The following is a 26,634-nucleotide window of genomic DNA, read 5'->3' on the forward strand; positions in this document are numbered from 1 at the left end:
TGTCAACAGTAGATTTCAGATTTTCTTTGGCCGCTCTGACTAAGCTTGCCCTTTACCTTTGAAAGACGATTCCTCCTAACTACTAGTTTGTGCAAATCGGGGAGGAATGTGTTGAGTTTTGCATTCCAGGTAAGTGTTCTACTGGAAGTTTTCTGAACTAGGAAGGATTACAGAGTGATTAATGCCGTAGTCTATGAGCTTCAAATCCTATTTTCTCCCAATGCTTTTAAAATCTGCGTGTGCCTTGAAATAGCAGAGGATTCTGAAGGCCAGAGTTCTAAGTCATGGACGAGGTTTTGATGACAATCAAGGCAAGAATTATATTTCAATTAATTTCTCCTGAATGTGTTGTCATATTTCTAGGAACTCAGTTCTCACTGAATTCCTACTTCCAGAGCTAAAGTGTTTATAACTGTCTACAGAAGCAGCCTTCAAGGCCGTCGAAGAAAACCCAATGATACAGACAGGGCTTCTCTCCCTATGTTGCCAATGCTCCCGCCTCTCAGGCTATGCCTGCTCAGCAATCTCAAAAACACTGGTCAAGCAAAAGCAAGAGGTTTTAAGACAGTCAAAAATCACACATTTACACAGCAGCCACTGTGAACTTTATTAAGAAAAGAGTGTTGGCAGGTTAGCTGGCAATCCCTTTATTGACTTCTCTGCTTACTTGTAGGAAATCAGTTCTTTCATAATGGCTCTGGAAATCATTTATTGCCAGGTAAACGTTGAATCACTGGCAACGTATGCTCTCCTTGGTGCTCTGGCAGCCTTACCATGAAAAGGGCTATACACACCTTTGCAAAATGCAAAGTAAGCAACACATCTTTCATTCAAGCAACAAAGTCATTCCTGAGGCAGATGTCATGCTAGCCAAACAGCAGAAACACCTTTACATGAAGCTATCTTTTCTACCACGACAGTTCCACAAAATGAAGTGCATTTTGTGAGGAAAAATACTCCTTAAGATACCAGTTATGCATTCTCTTCCTGTAACTGTGTAGTCAAGTCTCATTTCTCAGGCTGGAGAGGTTGCGCTAAAACGAAACACAGCATGATGATCTATCTTCATGAAAATATCCTGTTGCTTCTGCAGGCAAGGAGGAGGCATCTGCTTTTGCCTCCTTTCCTCTTTAATAGTCCTATGCAGTCCTATGGATTAGGAATCAAAAAAAGGCTTCTTCATTCATCTGCAGTCAGAGTTATAGTCAATCCTTTAAGTAACTCACAACACAGCCTATATACATCTCTGAAAAGTAGTTCTCCATTCCTACGTAATCCAACCATCACAGAAAATATTCCCCTATTTCTCCAACTCCAGAAGTTGTTTTAATTCCATCTTCATCTTGTAGCCACGCAGCAAAAGCAGCATTGTCATGGGCTACATATAGTAGAATTTAGTCTTTATTAAGAGCTTCAGTAGATTGCCCGAGGATTTTTAGTACTGTAGTAGGCTTCACATGCAGCTACATAAGCAGATTCTGGGAAGAAATCGTCATGGTATTCTGCTAAAAACCTGAGAAGAAAGCACACCAAAGAAAGAACACATGAAACATTTAAGAGAAAAACTATTTTCAAATTAATTTTTAAGCTCAGCAAAACCAGAGCCTGGGAATTAAGAAATACTACACTTCAAAATTTGGCATACAAAAGGCTTGCCCTAGTTTCACAAGTTTTACGCAGTGAAAAAACAGCCTTCCCCTATCATTCTCAAATTCAAATAGCATTAAAAAAATTTGCTCATGCTCAATTAAAAAAAAATTCCAAAAGTTGAAGCTACACTCAGAAAAGAAGGCAGAGAATTATTACAGATGAAAAAAAAAAAAAAAAAAAGAGATGAGACCTTTCTGCAACTTTTCAGTGACCTGCTCCACATACTGTTTTTCATTTATGTCAAAACCAGGACTTTCAGTTATCACTATGTTAGTATGGCCAGTAACCATTAAGTCAAACTCTATCTTTTAAGCTACGTAAAGCTATGTTCTCCTCCTTCCTGTTGCATTGTATTCAGGGTCTCCACGCCTCATAAGTATCTGTTTTAAATATGGCTATCAAAGACAAATGCACATCATCCATCCTTTGTTGGATGCAGGGAGAAACATAGTGACAAAGGCAGAGGAGAAGGATGAGGTACTTAATGTCTTCTTTGCCTCAGTCTTTGATAGTAAGACCGGCGGTTCTCTGGATACCCAGCCCCCTGAGCTGGCAGACAGGGACTGGGAGCAGAATGAAGCCCCCATAGTCCAAGGGGAAATGGTTAGCGATCTGCTACACCGCTTGGACACGCACAGGTCTATGGGGCCGGATGGGCTCCACCCAAGGGTACTGTGGGAGCTGGCAGAAGTGCTCACCGAGCTACTTCCGGTCATTTATCAGCAGTCCTGGCTGTCCGGGGAGGTCCCCATCGACTGGAGGTTAGCAGATGTGATGCCCATCACCAAGAAGGCCTGGAAGGAAGATCCAGGTAAAAAACTGTCTGGAAATCTGAGTCCAAAGAGTTGTAAGTAAATAGAGTTAAATTCAGTTGGTGACCGGTCACAATCGGTGTTCCCCAGGGCTCAGTGTCGGGGCCAGACCTCTCTAACATCTTTATCAATGATCAGAATGAGGGGATCGAGTGCACCCTCAGCAAGTTTGCAGAGAACACCAAGTTGGGTGGGAGTGTTGATCTGCTTCAGGGTGGGAAGACTCTACAGAGGGACCTGGACAGGCTGGATTGATGAGCTGAGGCCAACTGTATTAGGTCCATCAAGGCCAAGTGCCAGGTCCTGCACTTGGGTCACAACAACCCCATGCAATGCTACAGGCTCAGGGAAGAGTGGCTGGAGGGCTGCCTGGCAGAAAAGGACCTGAGCATGTTGGTTGACACCAGCTGAATACGAGCCAGCAGTGTGCCCAGGTGGCCAAAGGCAGCCAACAGCATCCTGGCTTGTATGAGAACTAGTGTGGCCAGCAGGAGTAGGGGAGTGATCGTGCCCCTGTACTCGGCACTGGTGAGGCCACACCTGGAATACAGTGTTCAGCTTTGGGTCCCTCACTACAGGAAAGACATTGAGGTGCTGGAGCGTCTCCAGAGAAGGGCAACAAAGCTGGGGAAGGGTGTGGAGAATACGTCTTATGGGGAGCAGCTGAGGGAACAGGGGTTGTTTAGCCTGGAGGAGGCTGAGGGGAGGCCTTATCACTCTCTACAACTACCTGAAAGGAGGCTGTAACAAGGTGGGTGTTGGTCTCTTCTCCCAGGTCAGTAGCGATAGGACAAGAGGAAACACCCTCAAGTTGTGCCAAGGGAGGTTTAGATTGGATGTTAGGAAAAATATCTTCACTGAAAGGCTTGTCAAGCATTGGACCAGGCTGCCCAGGGAAGTGGTTGAGTCACGATCCCTGGAGGTATTGAAATAGCCAAGTACCCAATATTTTATCATGTCTTCCTGCTCTGGTAACATACAACTCTTTCTTTGGTTTAGGACTGAAAATGAAAATAAGCAGTGCTACTAACACCAGTAACAAACAGCTAAAACCACTATAAGCTCTCTGCTCTTTCCTTTGTATACAAAGATACTGCTTATACAGATGGGGACAAAAGGGCAAAACAGTTCTTAAACCCTATGGTACAGGAACAAGCCATACTTCAGGAAAAACCCACAGACCTTCAAAAAATATCTGGATATTTTAGATCAGCATCAGTAAATACGGCAAAGTGTTAACTACAGTTTGAGCTGGAATAGGAAGCAATGGAAACACCAGGAAACAATCTCATTTGCAGAATCTGGTTTCTCTCAAGAACCACTGGCTAGGGAGATTACTTCACTATTGAAAGCTAATAATATCGGTTTTGTATAACCAGCACTCTGGACATAGAAAGTCCAAATTTAAAAAAAACAAAACAAAACTACAGGTGAATGCAATTAAAACCATAGCGTTTCTTCAACCACACTCACAGCTACACTGCCTGAACTAGGCATTTCCTTTGATCTTAAGAAAGCCAAAGCATCAAAGAATACTTACTAGATACTCTATATAAGGCAATCAAAATTTAATAGGGATATATTAATTGCTGAGGGCTCATGCAGAAAGGTTACAGCACAAAAACACAGACAAAGGAAAAAGATTGATTTTTCACACACACAATCCTTGTACTTAAACATGGGCATCCAGCAAGTGGTAAACTGGAGGAATAACTGGTAACATCCTACTAATTCTAGGAAAATCAGTGAGAAACACAAGCATTTTTAGAAGAATCAGTCCTTCAGTGTGTCACCATTTATTTAGAAGGCACTTTGTCAACTTCCTCCGTACTTGCTTATTTCATAGGAATTCTGTCATTAGCAATATAGAGGGAGCTAGGGTCATTTCTGATGTAAAATGTTTCAGGATTAAGACATACAAGTAACTGGCTGGACAACCAGTACACCATCCAGAAGATCAAACAGCAGCTTATTTTTAAACTTTACCTAAGAAACTGAGCAGAAAAGGCTCTGCTACATGACCTGTAACAGTGTCTAATCAAGCACATAATTTCTGGCAACATTCAGCTGGGCAGGTACTGCCAAAAGGGAGAAAAATCACTCTTGTTTTTAAAGCAAGGATCCAACTGGCTCTGCCAGAGACTGACACCACATAAGCTATCATAATAAATGTGTAAGAGCGAAGTAAATTTAAAGTTCCACATACTCTTCATTCATCCATTAAATGCATTAAATACTTTACAATACTTTTTACTTGTAAGTATTCATACTGCGCTAGTTTCTCATTGGGTTCAACAGTAGCTTCCCATGGTATTAAATAGCACAAAGCAAAAAGAATTACATAACTGAGGTTGAGAAATAATTTTTAAAAACACCTTCTATAAAACTATTTTGCTAAATATAAACAATTGTTTTTAATATTACAGCTTGTTACAGTTGCATTATACCAATTTCCTATTCAAAGAAATAAAGGAATTTAAATAAGATGAGCAGTGAAATATTTTCCCCTGAAAGAACAAAAGACAGCCACAATCAATGCAATGAGCTACTAAGCAGTGACTCCAAATCAGTAAAACTTTGGCAAAAGAATGAACTAGAAAAACAGTTTTATTCTTTTCTCGATCTAAAAAAAAAAAAAACCCACCAAAAAACCAGATCTAGATTAAAACCACCAATATTTGATTAATACCCTGAACCACACTACTCTGTGATTTACTAGCCCTTGTCATTAAAAACATTCACCACCTACTCTTCTAGGCTTACCAGGCCATAAATGGATCTAATACTTTATGAAATACTTTTTTTCATGACGTAAGAGATACTCCTTAGAAAAGGATCCAAAGAAACACAAAAACTATTTACCCAGTCAGATCCTCCTAATCTTCACTGAAGCACGTCATTCATTTGCACTACACACACATACCTCACTGTAGGAAAACCACTACAAGAAAGTACTGAAATTACAGCAACTTAGAAGCTAATAAAATACCTGAGTCATCAACTGCTATGACCGCTGACTCTAGTTAGCCACAAATCACTTTCTGGAATATGTGGGGTTGGTGTGAAATGAGTGCGATAAGGCTGGAAACTTAACAGGCTTGAGTCTAACTTTTAACAGATTGCACAAGATTAAGATGAGCCACGAATGGAATTTAATTAATAATTCTTCATTAATACACGTTAATGACCTCAAGAGATAAACTACGGGGGCTGATCAAATTCTTAGTGTCATTGGATAACATCCTGTAAAACACAGAACCAAGTGCTAGATCTTACAAGGGACAATATTTTAAAAGAACATCAATAAAACAAAGGAACCTTCAGAGGACACTGGGTAGCTGAGAGTTCCAAGAATTTTAAGAGCAAGTAATGGGAAACAGGTTCATTTTCTCTTACAGATTTCCTGACTTTTAGTTAAGATCATCAGTCATAAATGCCAGTTTGGTGCAAGCTAAAGTAACAGCTGGTAAAGATCAGAAATTTTAGCCGAGATGCTTATGACACAGCTACAACTCAACAAAAAAAAAAAAAAAAAAAAGGCAGGCAGAATGCATGCAGTCAAATGTACATCTCTCCGTTCTTAATGTAACAGTTGTGAAAAGCTAAATGCCCCAGAGCTAGCAAATACAAATTACTTCCTACAGAGAAGCAGGAGCAAACAGGCTAAAGAACACAAGGTCAGCTTCTGTCCCTATCCCTTATATATCTGTAAACAAAGAGAAGTGGCCCTTCTGAAGCTGCTTTCTATTCAAACTACATTGCAGTGCAGAAAGCTGGTACAGAAATATTAGGAGTCTCGTAAGACTCTTAGCTACTGGATATTTCACTAATGCTTTGCTCTTGGAAAAGCTGAAATAGCACGAAGATCAATTACACTGCCACCTGCAAGCCATGAGCCAAGATTTAAAAACAGAGGGAGCTGTACTTAGCAAGCAGAGCCAATGTTCAGCTGTAGATCAGAAAGCACACTGCTATTTAGCTATGTTTCATTACTCTTAACTTACAAATCTGATAAATTCAGTCACCTATTGCATTACTGCCTTTCATTTTTATACTTTTTTTTACAGAGTTCATACGCGTACACCTACACAGTAAAACTTCTTATGAGTAACCAAGTTTTGAGATGCGCAGTCCACACAAACATCCTGATGTAAGACTGCACACTTTTTTCTCATCGTGAGCATCCACAAAAAGAATACTTATGCTTTACACTTGTGTTCAGAACATAGAGGTAACACGGCACAACACAGGTATTTCCCTCTCTACCACAGTTTCCTAGAACACCACCACTTGAGAAAAAAACTGAAGGGGATGGAGATAAAGGAAACAGACACGTGGGCAACCTAGCTTGAAGAATTCCTACGTTGTGATCTTCACGTGTAGCAGTCTGCAAGCAAACTTACCTCAGGTGACTCCAAACAATAGCCTCACAAATACACTACCATCTGGCTGAGAGTTACGCAGGCAGATCTACCAAAAAGAGGCACAGAACTATCATTATTCACATTAAAAGGCCACTTGACATATATATGTCAGGAACATTTCTCAGAGTCGCTGAATTAACATGAGCTTTAAGAGCGTCATCTGGTAGCGAAAACGTCCTTGTCTTGGCAGTGTCAACACAACCTATTACCTGAACAGTCTCTGCATGAAGAAAAACATTCTTCTAAACATCACCTACCACCACATGAATAAACTCAGGGACAGCCTGAAAAGTGAAAATTACAAAGAAAGGAAAACCGTACTAATTTTAAGGCAGGCAAACTCAGCCATAAAGATATAAGAATACAGAGTTAAAAGGAAAAGTTTCCAGGAAGGTGACATCTTACACACTTTTGCTATAGAGTTCTAGACTGTAAGCAGATGCTTTGATGAGATCAGTGGCCTGGGCCAGATGCTGTTGGAAAGGCAATTGTAATGATCTAAAGGAGTTTGCTTGAAGAGCATGATGGGTCTAACTCTGTGAGTCACATCAAAAGAAATGTCATTTGCAGATTAAGCAGCTCTCTCCTCTCTGAGACAACTACTCAAATGCAGGATTTAAAAGCTAAAAGGCTTAGTTTCACACAAGAGCGTATGCTACCACCTACCCCCCACCCCCTCCAACTGATAGGCCTGCCTCCATCTGGAAGGCTGTTCAGGGCAAAAGCTCGCCAACACAAAGTTCATCATAACCCCAATGCAGTCAACAGAACAAGTGAAGTGAAAGGTTTCAGATGTTTATTCTGATATCCAGCGTCTCAAGAACCACACCAAAGGAACAAACAGGCTTGTTTTGTTGACTGAATTCTTGTCACTCATCCACATACAGAAACAGAGATCAACTTCCTTGGCCTTGAAAGCGAAAGTGCAGAAAACTCCGAAGATGCCCAGCTGCCAACATAACATTTCTAGTAATCAGGCTGAGTGAGGGAAAATTAAAAGTGGTAACTTCCAGCAGACCTTTTGGGACAGTCCTACAAGAGCTCAATACAGGAGTCCTTGGTTGGTCTTGAGGCTGAAGATCCACTTTTGGCAAGGCCAGCTCTGATCCTAGAATCAACTCCTAGAACAGCCTTCTAAAAAAGCTACCACAACACATTTAAAATATTTTGGGCAACCTCTCACTTTAGATGCATGATCCAAACCTCTGCTATTATGATTAGGAATATGGTCATTCAAACACCCAGGCACCTTATGATTTGGTAAGCAGAAGGAAGACAAGCAATCCACATGGGGCAGTTGCAGGAAGTATTTTTGGCAAAGCAGTCAAGCCTTAGTCAAGAACAATAAGCACACACAAGCAAATTCTGCAGACCAACAAGACAACAAAAGCCTACTGAAAATAAGAACCTGTACAATACCAGGTACTCACTGACTAAGAAGCATTCAACATAAAGGCACCAAAAGTTTGAGAGGACCCAAAATGGCAGTTACCTTTCTACCCATTTAATGAATCCAGCAAAGCCCAAATACAACAGTAGTAACGCCCTAAAATATGGCATATACATTCACTGTGCAAGTGTCACCAATTTCGGTGACACAAGTACAACTCCTACATTTCAAAGTGTTTCCAAAATTTAAAAAAAAACTCCTTTACCTGTTTGTGCCTCTAAACCCACACCTGTCCATTTACACTCAGAACCTTGATTTGCTCACGTTTAGGCTCCAATTCCATAAAGTTTTCTAGTATGTCATATTCGCTATGCTGCACGGGTACTTCCTCTCAAGTGACCAATTAATCACAAAACTGAGAGGCAAATAGAAAAGCCCTCACCAATAAAAGAAACAGTAGCAGAATTGCATTCTTTGTGATCTTTCAAAAAGTGATTTTTTTAATCAGTTGTCATCTTGCAACTTTATTGACACAATGATCAGGAACTCCGTCACAAGCAACTTCACTTAAATAAAAATGTTTTCTATTCCATTCACCATGTGCAATGCTGCTTTTTTCATTCTCAGGAAGCCACTAATAACCTCTCATTAATTGCACATTAGCACAGACTAGTGGTCATAATTCACCACTGCAATTACATATAATAAAATTACTACACTCAAAAGATGTTATGCTATCAGAGATGTATTTCTTAAGGTTACTTCAAACAACTTGTCATCTTTCTATAGACACCTTTTATTATCACAGCCCTCTAATTTGGTCATATTCTGATTTGGCTTCCTTCTCATAAAATATTCAGCAGTATTAAAATACTTTTCTACCCATGGAGCAGAGTGGCACAATAGATACAAGCAGGTTGTAAAAACATCAGGAAAAAAAATGAGATCTAAAATGCAAGAGACAACTTACAAGCCATAGCAAGTTTGAAATATCAGTGGGTTTTTAACAAAACCAAAAGTCTTTGAACATTAAGAATGTAGTTTTCCATCACCTGGTGGAATTATCCAATCATCCAATCCAATGAAATACTACACACTGGCTTCATCTGGAAAAGTCTATTAGAATTTTTAGAAGCATTATTTTAGAAGTATTTTGTCACTCACTCATTCTTCTGTATTTCATGAAAGTCAAAATACCTATGGCTTTCTGAAGGGCTGTACAATTTCATTTTGCTTTTTTTCCTGAAAATGCAAACAACGTTGACTGAGATTACCTCAATGGAGATGGGTCTTGCTATTCTAAAAACAGACATGTTATATTCCTCTAATTTTTAGGCATCTCCTATCGGTCAACAGTCCTGAGAAGTGACCTCTCTGACCACAAAACAGTTTTATAAGTCAGGGCTATGTTCAAATCAATGGAAATGGCAAAACAAAACATGGCACCTTCTTGCCCATCATTTCTCATCACTTAAGCAGCATCTGGAGGCATGCCAGGCACCTCCATATACAGCACTTGATTAAAAATATGGCTGAAATAAGAGAAGCCGTTAATCGGCAATATTTACTCCATCTCAAAAACTATTAACAGGCGGGAAGATTTAATCAGGGGTCCTTTGCTAGTACAATTACAAGCTAGAAGGCACCAGTTACTGTGTTAGCTTGCATTGCTTGCTCCTGAAGACTAAACTCAAACTGTAAGGGAAATTCAGTGAAAGCAGCTGGCAAGTTTGTAACTGAAGTCCATTTTAGACGGTTATTCTTCTGCAAGTATGAGATTTATTCAAATTATTTAGGTCTGAAAGTGAAGACTAAAAGTTTTGTACTGAATTTGAGAAACTACTTTTCTTTACTCCTGCAAATTCTATAAATAAGAAATCAACTTTCATGTTCTCCATGAAGAAATTTTCATTACGCAAACTTGTAGAAAGCTGCACTAAGCACAAAAGGTACAGCTTCTACTTAATATGAAACTCAAAAATAATTATTTCATACATGCCTTAAAAATATAGCTTGTCTGGGAAACTGTGATCAAGCTTGTCTAGCAGCAATCTGAGGGCATGACTGGAAAATATTACCCATGTAGCATCTCAAAGTGAATTTAATGCATCTATCAAGTACCAAGTAAACGCAATAAAACAAGCTTCCAAAGTGTTATATCAAATAAGTCTCAGTTTCTCAGCGTAAGAGATTAATAGTACAAATATTAAACGAAACTGTAAATTTTAGCCATAAAATCATAATTCAAAATTAAATCACTATCTATGCTAGAACTAAATCAGTTGTGTACCACCTGAAAGTTTTATTTTAAAATACATAAACTACTTATGCTTGGACTACTCTACAGAAACAGTGTTATTAATGCGAACAGATAGCTTCAATCCCTTGCCAGCTATTAGGAAAAATAAAGAAAAAGAGAGTACTTCAGCTTGTCACTCAAGAGCAATGCACTACGAGAAATTAGGCAGTCGTAAATAAACTGGCTGCTATCTTCTACTGTATACAGACTGTATAGGATAGTTCTTACCTTTCAAAAGGTAAGCCAGAACAGAACTGATAGAAAATATTTACAATAAGCATCCATTCCCAAAAAGGAAAATACAGAATGTGAAAATTGAAGAACTAGTACAAGATGTCACCTCAGCTTTTGGTTTTCCCTTGTGATGAGAAACAGATAATACAGAAGTATTTCTGTGATAAAAATCAAGTCTGAACAAGTTTCTAGAAAATGTAATTGGTTTGACCGCTTTCAATGACATATGGGACAAAAAGAAATACCCAAATGAAAGACATCCTAAAGCCCCACAGATAGGTGCTGGGGAGAAAAAAATCATGAAACAAACTAGTTATTTGCATTGGTTTCTATGTTACCTATTTGAATACACAGTAGCATACTAGTACGGAAACTAGTCTAAGAATATTTATGACAAAGCTACCTAAGATCAATTGCTTCCTACAGGAGTAACTGTAGCTTGGAAGCTTTTTCAGGAAGGCTCTCAGTTTGACCAGTTCTGACAAAACCACAGAAATCATTATTTCAGCATAGAAATCTTGAGAACAGTGTCAGCAAAACACATATGACATTGGCTTAGAAAGCACTTGGGGGGAAAAAACCCACACAGCCCTCAAATATTTGCTTCTACCATCTATGAAATGCCCACACCATGCTTGCCTTGGGGGGCTCATTTTGGTTTAGTTGTAGTCTGGTCTTGAAGACTGGATGCCCGCTAGTACTGGAGCACACTTCTGATTAAGTGTTTTCCCAAAGGAATCCAGCTTGTGTACTCAGAGCACTCTGCAGTGCAACACAAAGCATGGTAGGCTGGAACTACTGAGAGATTTGCTTCAAAAGCACATTTCTATTTGACCTAAAAATGCTGATGTGGAAACATCCAATTTTGTTTTGTAATTTCTATTTATAGATGACTACACATTTCAGCAAGGTGGTCTGATGGAAAAAATAAGACATATGTGGATACTACCAGTGCAGCTTTCAGTTTAATCACCTCCCTGCTTGTAGAGGGGGGTGAGGGACACGTTTCCTCCTTCCCTCTATTCCAGTCCACCACAGTTTATCCACGGAATGAGTATGAAGAAACTGCATTTAAGATGCTAAAGAGTAGAGAGCTGCTCTGATCAACACAAGAATCTGAACAGGCAGAGGTCTGATAAAAACTGATCTGATCCACAATGAGTTAAGCACCCTAAATAATATTCACTCCAAGCAAAAAATAGGTTTCCATCAATAAGCACTAATGCTGTCCTGCTTAACTTAAAGATAATTTGAATACTAACAAGGATCTGACGAAATAGGGATGTAAAAAGGAATTAGCAAAAAACTTAGAAATTAAATGCTTCAAGAGAAAAGTTTCAAATTGTAGAAACTTTGACATTTGCGACATCTTTTATTTTCAATAAACAATTCAAGTATACCATTTTTAAGCTGTCATCTCCCTGATCTCTAACAGGACTTTTGATACTGATAAGTAACATAATGTGGCACTAGCGTATGTGGCTACTTAAGAGTCTTTGACCAAAATTAAGCTATAAATTCCACATTTGTTCGAGACATTTACCATTTACAACACTTTCTCCCGTAACTTTTCCTTGGCAAATTTATTTTCCAATGTACTGATGCTGCACAATACAGTGCCACACTAGATACCTAATTACCACTACAGTGTCATACAGAGATACTAACTAGATTTCCCGACACACAAAGCAGATCATGGTGCAGGTATGACCATACTGACTGCAGCCATGGAGCTAGCGTGGTCAGAATGGGTTTAGGTACCCCTATAAGCCACTGCATTGCATAACAGAGAAACCTTTCTGTTTAAAGCTCAGTTAGGACAGGCTTTTCTTTAAAAAGAAAAACACTATTATTAAAAACATGTTCTAAACCACAAGTTTCTCTCCCTGCTAGTATCGATGCAACAGCAAAACTCTGATTATGCTCTCAAAAACAACAATGCAGAGTTTGTATTTCTTCATAAAACATGCTTCTTAACCAAGTCAGACTTGCCATTCCATACATACTAGCCAACAACCTTCTATACTTCAGTTCTCTGTCACTGTGTTTATGAAAACCTTAAGTAGGGAGCTTAGGTTCCCTTCAATTTGTATTACAGAATCAAAAAAACTTGTATTAATCTTTATTTAAATTGTTATTATTAAAATGCTGTAGTACATTTATTATACTCTTGTAGTTATAGAAAATGAACATATTTTTTTAAAAACTGTCATTCCAGGTCACAGAGATCTACGTAACAACGCAAACACTACTGTGGTACATTGTGTCACATTACCTCAGAAACATTTCGAAGTGTTTCACTAAAGCCTTTAGGTTTTTGTCAGGAAAGCACATCTTCCCCAGTATTTCCGGTAGCTTTACTGTAAATAAGAGAAAGAATGTTTACACCTATTCTTGTAAAAGCGACTTCTAATTACTTTTACCTACTATACAGAAAAGAATAGAAAAGTTTCTTCTCCCTGCAGCCTCCACTTTTCTTTGCAAGTTACTCAGTGATCTTTTTCAAAGCCTTACTAAAAGGAAGCATGCTGAGAAAGTGCATGCTGCTTGGTTTAATGGTGTTTGATAGTGTGTTGGAAGTAATGCTTGTTTGCTTTTGTTAAATGAAGGCTTACAGAGCCAGTAAAAGATAATCAAATTTTTAAAAAGCCTGAGAGTTTTAAACAGATTAAAATATACATTTCTCCAAGAATAAAACTAATTTTGATAAAGCAAACAGAAAATCACACAGATATGGTCACTGAAAATGGAGGGGAAAAAAAAAAGAGAGAGAAGGAAACAACAAATGAAACCATTTTGTCTGAACACAGAGTTTTGCATCAGTTTACCAAACATCCGTAGTAAATGCTGAGATCCATAGATGTATGAGGGAGGTGGTGGTTGATCACTTGGTGGATAATTCTCTGGCATCAATTTCCAGGACAAAACCTAAAGATAAAACATGAAAACATTGGGTTTGACACCTTTGTAGCACCATAAATCATTTAGTCTGTACAGAACTTCAAAGATGAAATATGTAATACAAACAAAACCTTTTCTTGCATAGCCCTACTCTGAGGTCCACAAAGCTTTTAATCATTGAATCTAGGACAGTAATATAAAAATCTGTTACCTCATTCAATTCATTGTTTCTTCTGCCTTCAAAACCAGTAAAAACCGCGCTCCCTTCTTTGCTAGGGGTCAAAGTTATAGGTGAAGATGATCCACTATGGACAGGGGTTTCTTTAAAAAAGAGAAGGAAAAACAAACCAAAAGAAATCAGAAATAAATTTTATTATCTGTTTTATGGAACTATAAGCTGTTAAACATAACTAAGGCCTTCTGCTAAAATGTTTAAAGTCTTAATCACTGGAACTCAATAAATGCTATCCTAAAAGTAGGCTCATAGGAAAGCAACTCTTTGAATTCTGTTAAGAAGTACTGCAACTATTGCTTTGTATTTCCACCTTCGGCACAAGGCCTCAGAGGTAAATAATTGATACAAAAAGTAATGAATTCCCACTTCAGTCATTCAATTCACAGTCCACACAGCATTAAAAAAAGACCAGGACTTAAAATCTTGTTTAGAGCAACAACGTAAAGAGCAAAACCTACTTTTTTCCAGGTGCAAAAAGAGCTTTGGCATAGAAGCTGGGGTCTCAAGATGCCGTCGTTTAGGTTGCGGGGAAGCACTGCTTTCCGATAACCTGTCGCAGTTAGAGCTATGGCGCGTAGAACGTCTCAGCGACTGCAGAATTTCAGGTTCAGCTTTTCGTCTTTTTGGTGTGGCTGGCTCCCCTGTTGTAGGCTGGCTGTCAGTTGACTGAGGTGTTGGTGGATTCAACAGAGGAGGACTTGGAGAAAGCTCCTCCTGATTTCTAGGAAATAAAGGCAGCTCTATTGAAGTGAAGCAATCAGGGCTCTTCCCCCAAAAGAGATTATTCTAGTTTCACAGATCTTGTTAAATAATTATTCAGATTAAACAGTCTCCTCCCAATAACTATCAAAGTGACGACGCCTTCTTTTAAATACTATTTCCCAGAAGTATAAATATGAAAATAAATAAAAACTAATGAACACAAAATCACATTTCAGTGTAATTTTTTTCCCCACAAACTTGCAGCGTAACTCTACACCAGTCAGTACAAACCCCTTTTGAAGTTAACCAGATCAGAATTCACATTCTGAATTCAGGCAAGCAATTTACAGAGAAGTCCAACATTTTATCAAGACAATTTTTAAGTCAAAATCTGTGAGAAATCATTCTATTCTAAATATATAACCACATTCCATTGCATTTTCCTCAGGAGATAAGCAGTATTAGATTCCATATACCCAACCCACCTGTTAGTATTTGTTGAATTTTCTTTAATGGGAAGAAAGAACTTTGACGAAGTCACCTTCTTAAATTGAGCTTGTTCATAAGGATAGAGCAAAATTAATGGAAGAGTGAAGTCAAAGGTTATTCTCAGTCCATCCACCATCTCTTTACATAGCTCAACACTAGAGAAAGAAAAAAGGATTATGAATTTCAAAGTTGCATGTCAGAATTTTTCAGTGTAGTTGTAGGAAATTCCCTTTTAATACAGATCATTAATGCCTTAACTACGACATGCTGACTTAATCACTAAGTAACCACGAGTGATTAAAAGCATACTTGGAGACTGTGATTGCTGTTGGTAACTTCAGACAAGTATAAATTTTAAGTCTGCTTAATAAAGTCAAACAAAATCATACAATTGTTCTGCTATGTTACTATTTACTGGATTAATAAAGTCTACTTTACAGTAAATAAAGTTATGTTAGTTCTTAATGTAAGCATTATTTTGTTCTTCCAAGTTCACTAGGCTCAAAAAAGCAGCATCTGCCAGAAAAAGTAAGTAAGTACTCAATAGGTTGAATCTCTGCCTAAAAGGCATGTGCAGAATTTGACCTATAGCCACTAAGACACAGTTAAGGCTGTGCTTAAGAGATACCCAGTGAACCAATAAAAACAGATATATTTGCATTGGAGATCAGCTTCCAGTGTCCTGCTCCTGGTAACCAAAGCACTACATTTAGAGGCTACTGGGATTTCCGTTTTGGGCTTATGTAAAAGACTTACAGTGCTATGTCATGAGTAGATGTGCTGTTACAAGTAGAACCAAGAACACTGAGCCCAGCCCGCTTCCAACATCTCTCACCTCTATGAAACTATTCATCTCCCACGTCTCAAGTTACATCGATGCATATGGTAACAGTAATTTGATTCTGCCACAGTGACACACGTTAGAAATTCTATACTTCATATTACTGTTCCATACCACCTGCTAGAACTACCACCTTTTGTAAACACTCTATATACATTGGGTCAGGTGACCATTGTGCAAAAATTCTATCACATCCAAGAAGATCATTACCTTCTGTGTTGGAGCCATATGGGCAATACAAAAAAGTTGCCAGCTGAATCTCTCCTACTTAATGCATCACTGAAATGAATACACATTTTCCATACTAAAGTACCTTCTTTACTGAGAAAGTCACTTAAACATACACCTTTAAAAATCATAATGTGCATAAAACCTTCTGTTCCTATTTCTGATGTCTCATCTAACTTCTTGTTTGGGAGATTTAATGACACCTTCCTTCTTTGTCATGTATCTGTCAAATAACGCATGACATCAGTATAAACCAAGACACTCACATAGACCAAAATATCACAAGGAATAGCACAATTGTGCACCATTAAAATAGAATGTGGTAACAAAAGTCAAGACTTCTCTTTGATAAAATACAAGATTTCACACCAGTGTAGACTTAAATAAAGAAGCAGTCTCATCCAATATTGACAATCTTTAACATAAGAGAAAAAACAAAACCAAAAAAACCCCACGCTGCAAACACACACTGCGTTTGTAGCACAGTAGAAAAATACACAGCTTAGCTGAGAAAACAGCAACTAAGACGCAGTGCATTGTAATGAACAGGATTAGTGTTACTACACACACTGTTTCCCAACATATTGGCTCTAGGACTTAAGACAATATGTCAATTAAAAAACAAACAACCAAACAAAAAAAACCCACCAAACAGAAAAAACCACACCTGTACTTGGAGTTCTCTGTAAGTGTATAAAATTTTTATCCTTTATAAAATTTGAAAGTGTTCAGTTTTATTGAAGCAGAATATTCTTGTATCAGGTACTCTCTCAGTCCTCAAAAGATTCTTCACACAGACAACAGCAACACATTCTTCCAAAAGAGGTCACAATATTCACAAGAACTTACATGATAAAAGGAGATATTGATGCTTTTGCATAATGACTTCTCAGATTATAGGGACTCTCTCACTGATAAACAAATAGTCAGTGTTACTGTACAACAGGTATCTGTCAAATATTTTAAGCCCCATAAATAGGCATACATCACAGTATAAGCTCACAGAAGTGAAAAGCCTTGAAACAGAACATGGAATGCGATGTCATTCCTCCTGACAATAGTGCTGGACTAAGGATTACTCACTTTTTCTCTGGTGGCACATAATGAAGATTCATATTGGCATGTGGAGTCATCTGATGGTGCCGAGATCTTTCATTGGCTGAAAAAGCAGCATTAATAGCAAAATGTTTCACATATGACTCCAGGATGGTTATTATATTTGTTTGACAAGGAAGCTTCACTAGCTGAAAAAGGAACAAGAAATCAATGTCTTATAAAAACACTTAGTAAGTATACCAAGCTAAAACAGGAGGTTGTAATGTACTGACTATTCTAATAAGTCTCTATTGCATGAAGTTACTTCAGGGCTGATTAATTTGAACCCTTAAGCTGCATTTTTGATCAATTCTTTATAAAAATCTGGAGAAACAAAAATATGGTCAGGTTAACAAGCTTACTACATTCTCAGCTTTAAAAAACAACCTGCACTCTAAAATACAATTAGGTACTGAAATGTGACATTCTTACATATAATGACAACTCACTGGTTTACCTATAGAGAAGTCTCCCTACACTCTTTTTACTCTTCCTTATACTGTCTAAGCTCACCTTTGCAATAAAGTTAAAAAAACCAAACGGGGCTTGTTATACGTAAGAACTACTTTTGATGCCCTTCCCATCCCGCCGTGCATATTCATTTAATAGCTTTTATTTCATACCCGTTTTCTTCTATTAATATAGTAACAGTCTTCCTCAAGCTTCTTTTTCAAGACATCGGGAATTTCTATGCTTATTGCTCTTTCTTCCATGTCCCTTTTTGTGTGAGTGTCTTGTTCTTCTTTCTACAACAAACCAGTGCAAGAAACACTATATTGGTTGTGCTTATGAATATTAGTGAAAAAGAACGTCCATAGTCAGGATACAATACAATAATTAAGTTTTGCCATGCAAAAATAAAATATATAAAGCACTGCAAATATTTAAGTGGATAACAGCCTTACTGTAAGCAATTTAACAATACTGCTTTGAAGTAACCTGTGACTTCATTTTTAAAGACTTTTTTTTTTAATTTAGCATTTGCTTGTTTAAGTATTTAACACAAAAGAATTAACAAAAACTTGTTAGGTTTTGTTGTTTCAGATCACGCACACTGTAGCAGTTAGATTTCAGACTTTCAGAATAACTGTTTACGCTGTACTTTCTTTTCAACAGTGTAGAGAAAATAAGTATTTTTTCTCATTGTCAGTCTTCTACATTTTCATTTAAGACCAGGGTTGACATGCTCGTTTCACATTAAAATACAGCAGCCAGAAAGATCCTGCTGCTATTAGGATTTGTTCAACCTGCATAGAGCAGTAAAAGTTTACAGTACTCACAAGTCTGGATAATCTACTTTGCTATATTTTCTCCACATAAGCCTTATGTGTAGAAAAAGAGGAAAATAAATAAATGTGTATTTTTAGAATAATGTCAAAGCATTCTGCAAGATTATGACATCTTCCATAATTTTCAAAAAATCAACCACAGTAAGCACCAGGAGTAAGAAAATTATGCTTTTAATTCCAGCTAAATAACCAGCTCCAACTGTGGCCCATATTTCACCTACTTCAATTTTTCCAGAGTTTTAAATACAGATGTTTAAATTCTATTAAGGAGCTCATGAATATACCATTTCTGTCCTGTCTTCTATGTCGCTTTCCTCACTTTTTATTTCTTCATCTGTTCCTTCATCACTGTCGTCAGAAGAACTACTACTTATAGCTGTTTAAAAGAGATTTCACATATTTATCTCACGTTATTACACTGCAGAGGTCAAGACCAAAAAAATTTTAGGCTTCAATGCAAAAATAAAAACCCAAACCAAACAAACAAACAAAAAAAAAAACCACCACCAAAAACCCACCACCAACCCCAAAAAAATCCCAACTGGCTTGTTATATTTAATGAGGGTTAATACTTCGAATTGAATTCAACACACAAGTATTATTCACAGCAGGCTATGAACTTGTTAAATATGTAGACAAGAAGTTTACAGGAAGTAATCTTGCATCCTCCCTAACTGAAAATCACTCACTTTTAAACGCTCCCTACATTTCCGAGCGCTCACAGATCTTTTCAATTTTTATTGGACTTGAGTTCTGAACAGCGGATTAACGTATTAATCATTCAGTCAGAAGGTCTGGATCTGTGCAGCGACAGTTGCCAGAACATCAGTTAGGTGCCAGCCAGTGTTCCTGCTGGTTTTCAAGCTAGAAAGAAAACTGCCATGAAAGGAAAGAGCTGGCTTGAAAGCGAAACCAGTCACTTAGCTGACAAGAAACTGACCTTCGTGCCAGGTAGACCAGGGAAAAGAAAATCTTACTGCCCCTTAAAATACATAGACACACTAGCAGGGAAAGCATCTTGTTCCCTAACACCAAACAAAGAAAACTGAGGGCTTCTTGCACCTAGTGATACTACACTAAAAGTAGCATTAAGCTCTGAAATCAGTGATTAGAATAGTTGAGTGAAAGTGACACAGGGAAAAGCCTCTGGAATGCAAGAAGAAAGGAGATGATAGATGCTTAGCATGAAACATAGCATTCACTATTCATATGTCTGCCTCTGTATATCTCAAACAGGACTGTGATACTCTCGTGTCATCCTAATAGCAAGTTCCAGTGTGCACTGTACCCCTAGCTCAAAAAGTTAAAGGCATCATGCCAGTTATTAAAAAATGAAAACATGCTCACAGTTTTCGCTACTCTCATCATTTTCTTCAGCGGGAAGACTTTTTAACACAGAGTCAACGCCAGGCAACCTGCAACGTCTCTTCTTTCTTCCCTTTCTTCTCCTACAGAAGATAAAGTGGTTCACTGAAATTTGGCTAGTATTATTTAGTTTGTTTATCCTAGCTAATTACATTACATGCAAATGCACAGGAAACATATGTTTGAGTCATTTTCATTAATTAATGTTGAAATAATTTGGACTATGCTTATCTGAGAGTGGATACCTTAGTGTCCATACATTATCTCATATTTGTGTTCTCAAGCAGATCCTCAAGCCATGGCCAACCAATATTAGATGATTACCTTTGGCTGAAAAATACTTCAGGTTTTCCCAAGTTATTTTTCAAGTGCATTTCTTTGGAAAGATGTAGATCCAATTTACAGGCATTTCACAGCAATAGTTAAGAATAATGTAGTCATTAAGTGTTAGTTATTTAGAGCGCAGTTTGATAACAACAGGTTATCTGCCTTAGTACGAGACTAGTAGCTCTCTAGAATGCACTCACTGCACACTGAGTAGGTATCTACCATCTACAGCATGAGCTTAGAGGCCAAGCTCACTTGTAGATGCCTGGACGTATCTGAACCTGAAAACGAATCTTTCATTCATTCTGAGACCAAAAGTATTTCTTACATGCGAGCCACAGCCTTCCGTGCCAATTTACGCTGTAATCTGCGATTTTCGTCTGTATCACGAAGAACATGATCTTCAGCTGCCCATCTATCCCAGCTAAGGATAGGTTAAAAAAAAAAGATTAACAGCTATGAATACACAACACTCATTATTACTAATGAATTAATATACGTTAAATCTAAAAAGCACTCCTTTAATGTCATTCAGAAGTAACACCTGTATCACAAGGTTTGTGTCCTTTTGTATTCACATGGCTTCAACTCTCGTGCTTCTATCTAAAATCTCTCAAACCTTGACTTAACCTGTGATAGTGTTTGTAGCAGCGACACATGCTATAGATCACAGTCAGAGACTGCACTCACGTACTGGCTGGCCTTGATAACCAAACAGTCCAAGTCTAGATTTAACAAAGTATAAACTCCTTTTCTTAATGGAAACCTAGAAGCCACAAGTATATGCCAAAGACAGATATCCCTAAAGTTTAAACTCACGACTATCAATCTGATCCACTGAAATTTATGGATACACACCAACATGCCAATATGAGCAAGTATATTAAAGGCATTCACAAAACCAAAAATAGTCATGCAAACAAAGTCCTTTGATGTTCTGTGTGATGCTTTTCTTTGCACAATAAAATAGAAGAAACAGAAGAACTGAGACTGTGCATACAGGTTCTTACCTTCTGTTCCAACCGTTAAAATGGATCAGATATTCTGGAATCTTTCTGCCTTTGTCATCTTTCCCAACAACAATATCAACAATCTGAAACAAATGTTGAATAGCATGCGTTAAAAAGCTTGAGAGAAAGTGAGTTTTCCAGTATTTAGGGAATTTAAGCACAAAGCAAAAAAATAAATGTTTATTTACAGAAATTAAGTACACCCATCATTTTGCCAGTGAATATTGATATGAGCAGAAGATATGGATTATACTAACTGGTCAGGAAAAGTAGCTTTTTTTGTTGTGCACTTTTGAAGTTGGGGACTGCTAACCATCTTTGTCCTGTCTTCAGATGCCCCATGCTTTCAAGACAAAGGGAGATGCAAAACAATGGAGTCTCACAATACAGATATGCAGATGTACATCTGGGCTACTGCCACCTTCCCCTGTGTGCTGTCTCTTCATACCCTCAAAGCAGGAGACAACAGCGTTCTATAGATATAAACCCCAGAAATGCTGCTCTCTCGAACAACACTGAATCTTAGCCACAAAACATTAACAGGCTTTGCAAATATCTAAGCCTTTTTCTTCCCCTCTTTCACATATGTAAAACGGGCCGGTCTGAAAGGGTCTGCACCTCGAAAGACATTTCAAGTGGATCATTAAGAGCAGCATCAGGACGAGTAACAACAAAGGAATCATTCTGCCTGCACTTGAATAGCTCTCGATAGACCCTATACCTCCAGATGCACCCAGCAGTTAGGCTAACAGTAATGTTTTACCTTGGGAGTCCATAACATAAGAACTATTGGAGTCAAGGACAGTTATGCTGGAGTTTGGGGTATTTGAAAGTAAAGAAGAAGAGGTGCTATTGTTTTTTGCACTCAGGTTACCTCTAGGGCTGGCAATTAAAGCTGTTGGGGTGGTCAGAACATAGGACAAACAACAAAGCAGCCCAAAATATTACGTAAGGTGGAATTCCTCATATCTGAAAAACACTGATCTACACAACTAGCAAACATGCAGCAAAACACATGAATTTGGTCAGGAATCCAGCTGCAATACCTCCCTTGCCACTCCTCTCTGTAAAACAAAACAAAACAAAAACCACCAAAGAAACAAAAAAACCTCACGAACAAACCAGAACTCAGTTTGCAAATTAGGTACAGGTGACTTAGGACGGGAAGTTTTTTCATGCCGCACTGACACGCCAAAACAATACTGTATTTACATAAAGCTCTGTAACTACTATCACGAATCGTAAGGCCGGGCCCAAGTGAGGCAGTCACCTCCTACTGCAACACTTACGGTCCACCACTTCCTGCTTGCTGTCATATTTCTGCATGCTCTCCTGTACCATTGGTACCATTTCAACCCTTCTGAAAGGCAGAAGGGCGGGAGAGCAGGGAGGGGGAATCACGCTACGCTACAAACGTGCAGGGATGAAAACAAGATGTCAGAGTTACTTTGCAGGCGTTCGGCCGAGAACGGAAGGCGGGAACCGAGTCCGACACCTCCAGAGACCCTCGGCGGCTCCGCTCTCCGCCCGAGGCGAGAGCAAGGCCCCGTCGGCCGGAGGCCCGTCCCCTCTGTGCGCGGCAGGGGGAGAGCCAAGCCCCGCCGGGGGCCGGGGTGAGAGGCGCGGGGGCCGATGGCGGCGCACGGGCGTGGGGAGGAGAGGCCCGGGGGGGGGCAGGCACCGGCACCGGCACGGTTTGTCTCACAGCCCCGTGCTGGCTGGCTGGCTGACGGGCAGGCGGGCAGGGAGGCGAGCGAGCGGGCGAGCGGCTCCCCCCCACCCGGGCCAGCGTCCGTTCCCCGCCAGCAAGCGCTGCCGACAGAGCCGCCTCCTCCCGCCCCGGGCCAGGCCCGCAGCCGCTTCCCCCTCCGCCTCCCGCACGCCCGGAAGGGGAACGACCGAAGACACACGCAACGCCCAGCGGGGAGCGTTAACGGCCGCAACGGCGGCGGGCCGGACTCCGCGCCGGCCCCGCCCCCCCGCGCTCCCTCCCGCCCTCCCGGCGCGCCTCGCCGCTACCCCTGCCCCGCGGCGGGGCGGGACGGCGGCGGGCAGGGTGGGTCACCTTGGCATCATAGAGCACTTTAGCCTTGGTGGGGTCGGGCTCGAAGCAGAGAACTCTCTCCCCACGGTGGAACTTAAATTTCATTCCCCGCGAGGTCATTTGTTCATCATGGCGCAAAGGAGAGGAGCCCCGCCCCCTCCCGCGGGGGAGGTGCCGCGGCCGGCCCCGCCCCGCCCCCGGCGACACCCCGCCTCCTCAGGCGGAGGCTGGGCGGGCGTGAAGAAAGGAAGGAGGGAGGGAGTTGGGGTGCTGCGCCCCGCTTCCCCTCCCTTCTGCTGGTGAGCGGCGGCGGCGGAGTCGGGCTGCCCCTCTTCTGCCCGCCCCGCCGGCGGTGGGGGGAGGTGTGCGTGGCGAGGGGCGGTGGCGAGGGGACGCGTCCCTCCGGGCGGGAGGACAGCCGCCCGCCCGCCCGCCCAGGGCTCGGGAGCCTGGGCTGCGTGAGGCGAGAGCTCCCGGCCCTGGCAAGCCAGCCGGCTTGGCTGCCGGTGCCGCCGGCACCCCGCCGCACCGGGAGCCTGGGCTTGAGCCCGCCGGGGGAGCGGTGTGCTAGGGAGCATACGTGCGTCCCGAGAGCGACAGTAGGCCGCCTCCCCGTTACTGCTTCCCCCAGACATGACGGCGCAGCTCCCCTTCGCTGCCCTGTTCCTTGTGTTCTCTGCCCTGTACTCCCAAGATGGCTATTTATATGTTGTAATCTCCCTCGTGGTTTGTTTTCCTCTCTATCGTTCTTTCAGCCCTCTTGCAAACAAGTGAACTAGAAATAAATACGGTGTTGGACTAGAAACTCAATTACCTAGAGTTTGATTTCTCTTTCCAATGCTCAATTTCAAATTCTTCGAGTATTGAACAGGATGCAAATAGTGGAAATAATCAATTTGTGGTTTTCTTGACTGTGCGCTTTATGCTGACTGATGCTTGGAAGGGACTGGGGTTCTGTCAGGGGATCGCGGCAATTTCCCACACAATGTTATTAGATGTTTCCTCAGGCCGTTACAGTTTTGATGCCAGTTCTGCACTTCTGATTTACACGAGGCCGTGATAGAGCCAGGAGGCCTGTGCTTAGCCAGCCTTGTAAAAAGACCAGTTAATTTGTGATTATTTAGCATTTCTGAAAGTTGCTTTTCTGTAAAAGCTGTTCAGGAGGTGGATGATTCTAAACAGAGAAGGCAACTGTGCACCTGACCGTACACTAGTCCGGTGTTAATGGGAAGATAAGTTTAAATCCTCCTTTCTTCCAGTCTCTGAGGCTGATAGCAAAGCTGGAAACTGGCAGGAATGCCATGGGAGCTGCTAGTGTATTACCCAAAGGTTTCTGAAGGGAAAAGGCAATAGGAGATGCCGAGAAAACAAGATTCTGAGAGGATGACTGCTCCCTGGGATAGGATGGACAGAGTACTCCCATTTCTTTTGATTCAAAACTTACATATTTTTTATAGTGGGGATGGTGGGAAAAACCTATGAACTTGCTGCTAAGACAGGGTGGAGTGAAAGAAGCCAACTGACGGAAGAGAAAGAATGTGAGAAAATTAAGGAAATGTTCCTGAAATTGTTCAGAGCTCACTGCTGCTTAGGCTAAGAAACAGACTCCAGAAATGTATAAATGCAATGTCAATTGCAAAAGTGTTACTGAAGTTCTCTTTTTTTAAAAAAAGAGACATGGTGCCAGACACTTACCAAACAAAACTGCTTCTAAGGGACTACTGTGCTTTAAAAAACGGGGGGGGGGGGAGGGGGGGAAGAAAAAGCAGGGGAAGGAGAACAACAAACCTTGTTTGTGTCCCTGCCTCTAGCCTGGTGCTAAGGGTACTCACACAAAGAGCCTCCCACCATTTCTGCACAAACAGCCTTATGTACTTCCACGCTGCCTCATAGATCCCCCTTTCCCTCCACCCCGCTGGTCTCTACTTGCAGCCTCTGCTTCTCGTTTGTCTCATCTCAGCCTCTCCTAGCTCACTCCAGCCCACTTTCATGGCTCCCCCCCAGGCTACTCCTCAAGCCTTTTGACTCAAATTTCTTCTCACTTTGGTATCTTTACACATAAATACAGCTCTCTACCATAGCATTTCAGGTCCAGTTGTTGCCCTGTCTCTTCTCCCCTGCTGCCACACTCGGATAGGTGCATGTGTGCATCTGCCCTTATCTCCTTGAGCCACCTTGCTGTAGAGGATCCTTGCCAGCAGATCCCTGGCCTGGCCAGATCTCCCACCAAGGCTCCTGCTCTAGCAGGATTTTTTAAAAACCTGGATGTGGGCCACGCTTAACTAAGATCCACCCAGAGGAAGCCCCGAGGGCAGAAGGACAGGCATGTTTATGAAAAACTGGCCCTCTGATAGTGCCACCCAGGCAATGCCTAGGCCTACCAGGAGATTAAATGCAGAATATGGATTTTTCAAAGGTACCGACTGCCCACAGCGAGGACTGCCAAATGGCTGTGCAAAACCAAACCAAAGAGCAATTGATATCCCGCAGAAAATGAAATTTGCCACTAAATAATAACAATGGACTGTGTGAGCTTTGCAAAACAGAATCTGGTAGTCAGAGGCGGGAACTGAGAGATAGGGAAGCATCTGTTTTACAACTACATCCTTCAAGAAGAGCTGAGATAGTGATAAAAGGGGACATCCCACCTCAGAAAACACAGAAAGCTGGGTGATAAAGTGTGAAGTCAGTCAAAACTGCGGTAACTAGGTGAAAAGTAAAGGCAGCAGGGGGTGATCAGGACCACCAGTTCAGTTCAGGACGGAGAAGACTTGCCCCACCACTCTTGTAAGGAGCATGAGTTTTAATTTACATAGCTAGCGAGGCTAATTAAAATATAGCTAGCCAATAGCAGATGAGATTATAATTATGAACCAATGAATATGAATTTAGGCGGGTTTTTACTAATCAAGTAACAAGATAAACACCTTGTTTGTGCTGTGTGCTAGCTTTGTGGAGTTGCTACCTAGCACCCATCTTTGCGCAAATATGAGATAAATAAAATACTCCGCTCTGTGCGTGTTTAGGTGTATTGCACACTGTGTGAACAATCCCGCTTTCGGGAAAACACAATGGCCACTTGGAAAATGGTGGTTGTGTGCATGCAGGTACATACTGCCTGTGCAACACCTGTTGTACCTGGCACATAGAGCACATGAACAGAATCATCAGATTTAGCAAAGCCTGAAATATAAACTCACTTGTATCCAGCAAGTCTGTTAGGAAAAAAAATCAAAAGTAGCAGGGCCCCATCAGGCGCAATGTCTTTGGGTTCAGCGGCCCAAATGCTGAGGAACAGG

At 40.6% G+C, this 26,634-nt stretch overlaps 1 protein-coding gene across 3 annotated transcripts; it reads right to left on the reverse strand.

Annotated features, from left to right (window-relative positions):
• Positions 1 to 582: 582 nt before the first annotated feature.
• On the reverse strand, positions 583 to 23,514 carry MSL3 (MSL complex subunit 3). 3 transcript variants are annotated; one of them, XM_064475476.1, is made up of 13 exons: positions 23,357 to 23,514; positions 21,292 to 21,374; positions 20,610 to 20,705; positions 19,937 to 20,037; positions 18,874 to 18,965; positions 17,924 to 18,046; positions 17,289 to 17,449; positions 15,133 to 15,291; positions 14,404 to 14,666; positions 13,922 to 14,031; positions 13,638 to 13,737; positions 13,085 to 13,169; positions 583 to 1,513 (listed from the first exon to the last, which is right to left on the reverse strand). In XM_064475476.1, exons 1-13 carry the CDS (start codon positions 23,453 to 23,455, stop codon positions 1,414 to 1,416), a joined length of 1,572 nt encoding a protein of 523 aa, XP_064331546.1. In that variant the 5' UTR covers positions 23,456 to 23,514; the 3' UTR covers positions 583 to 1,413. The 3 variants fall into 3 exon arrangements, with proteins under 3 accessions (XP_064331546.1, XP_064331561.1, XP_064331555.1); XM_064475485.1 differs by lacking the exon at positions 583 to 1,513 and adding an exon at positions 6,875 to 6,932; XM_064475491.1 differs by lacking the exons at positions 20,610 to 20,705; positions 21,292 to 21,374; positions 23,357 to 23,514 and having other exon boundaries at positions 18,874 to 18,937; positions 19,937 to 20,027.
• Between the last annotated feature and the right edge of the window lie 3,120 nt (positions 23,515 to 26,634).

The sequence above is a fragment of the Phalacrocorax carbo genome, chromosome 1, assembly GCF_963921805.1.
Source record: "Phalacrocorax carbo chromosome 1, bPhaCar2.1, whole genome shotgun sequence".
Classification (NCBI taxonomy): domain Eukaryota; kingdom Metazoa; phylum Chordata; class Aves; order Suliformes; family Phalacrocoracidae; genus Phalacrocorax; species Phalacrocorax carbo.

Coding starts and splice junctions, on each gene's coding strand:
- MSL3 (XM_064475476.1), bottom strand. CDS start 23,455: ATGACCTCGCGGGGAATGAAATTTAAGTTCCACCGTGGGGAGAGAGTT. Junction 20,038..20,609: donor CGGAAGGCTGTGGCTCGCAT/GTAAGAAATACT, acceptor TATCTTCTGTAG/GAGAAGAAAGGGAAGAAAGA. Junction 14,032..14,403: donor CTTTTTGCACCTGGAAAAAA/GTAGGTTTTGCT, acceptor TCTTTTTTAAAG/AAACCCCTGTCCATAGTGGA.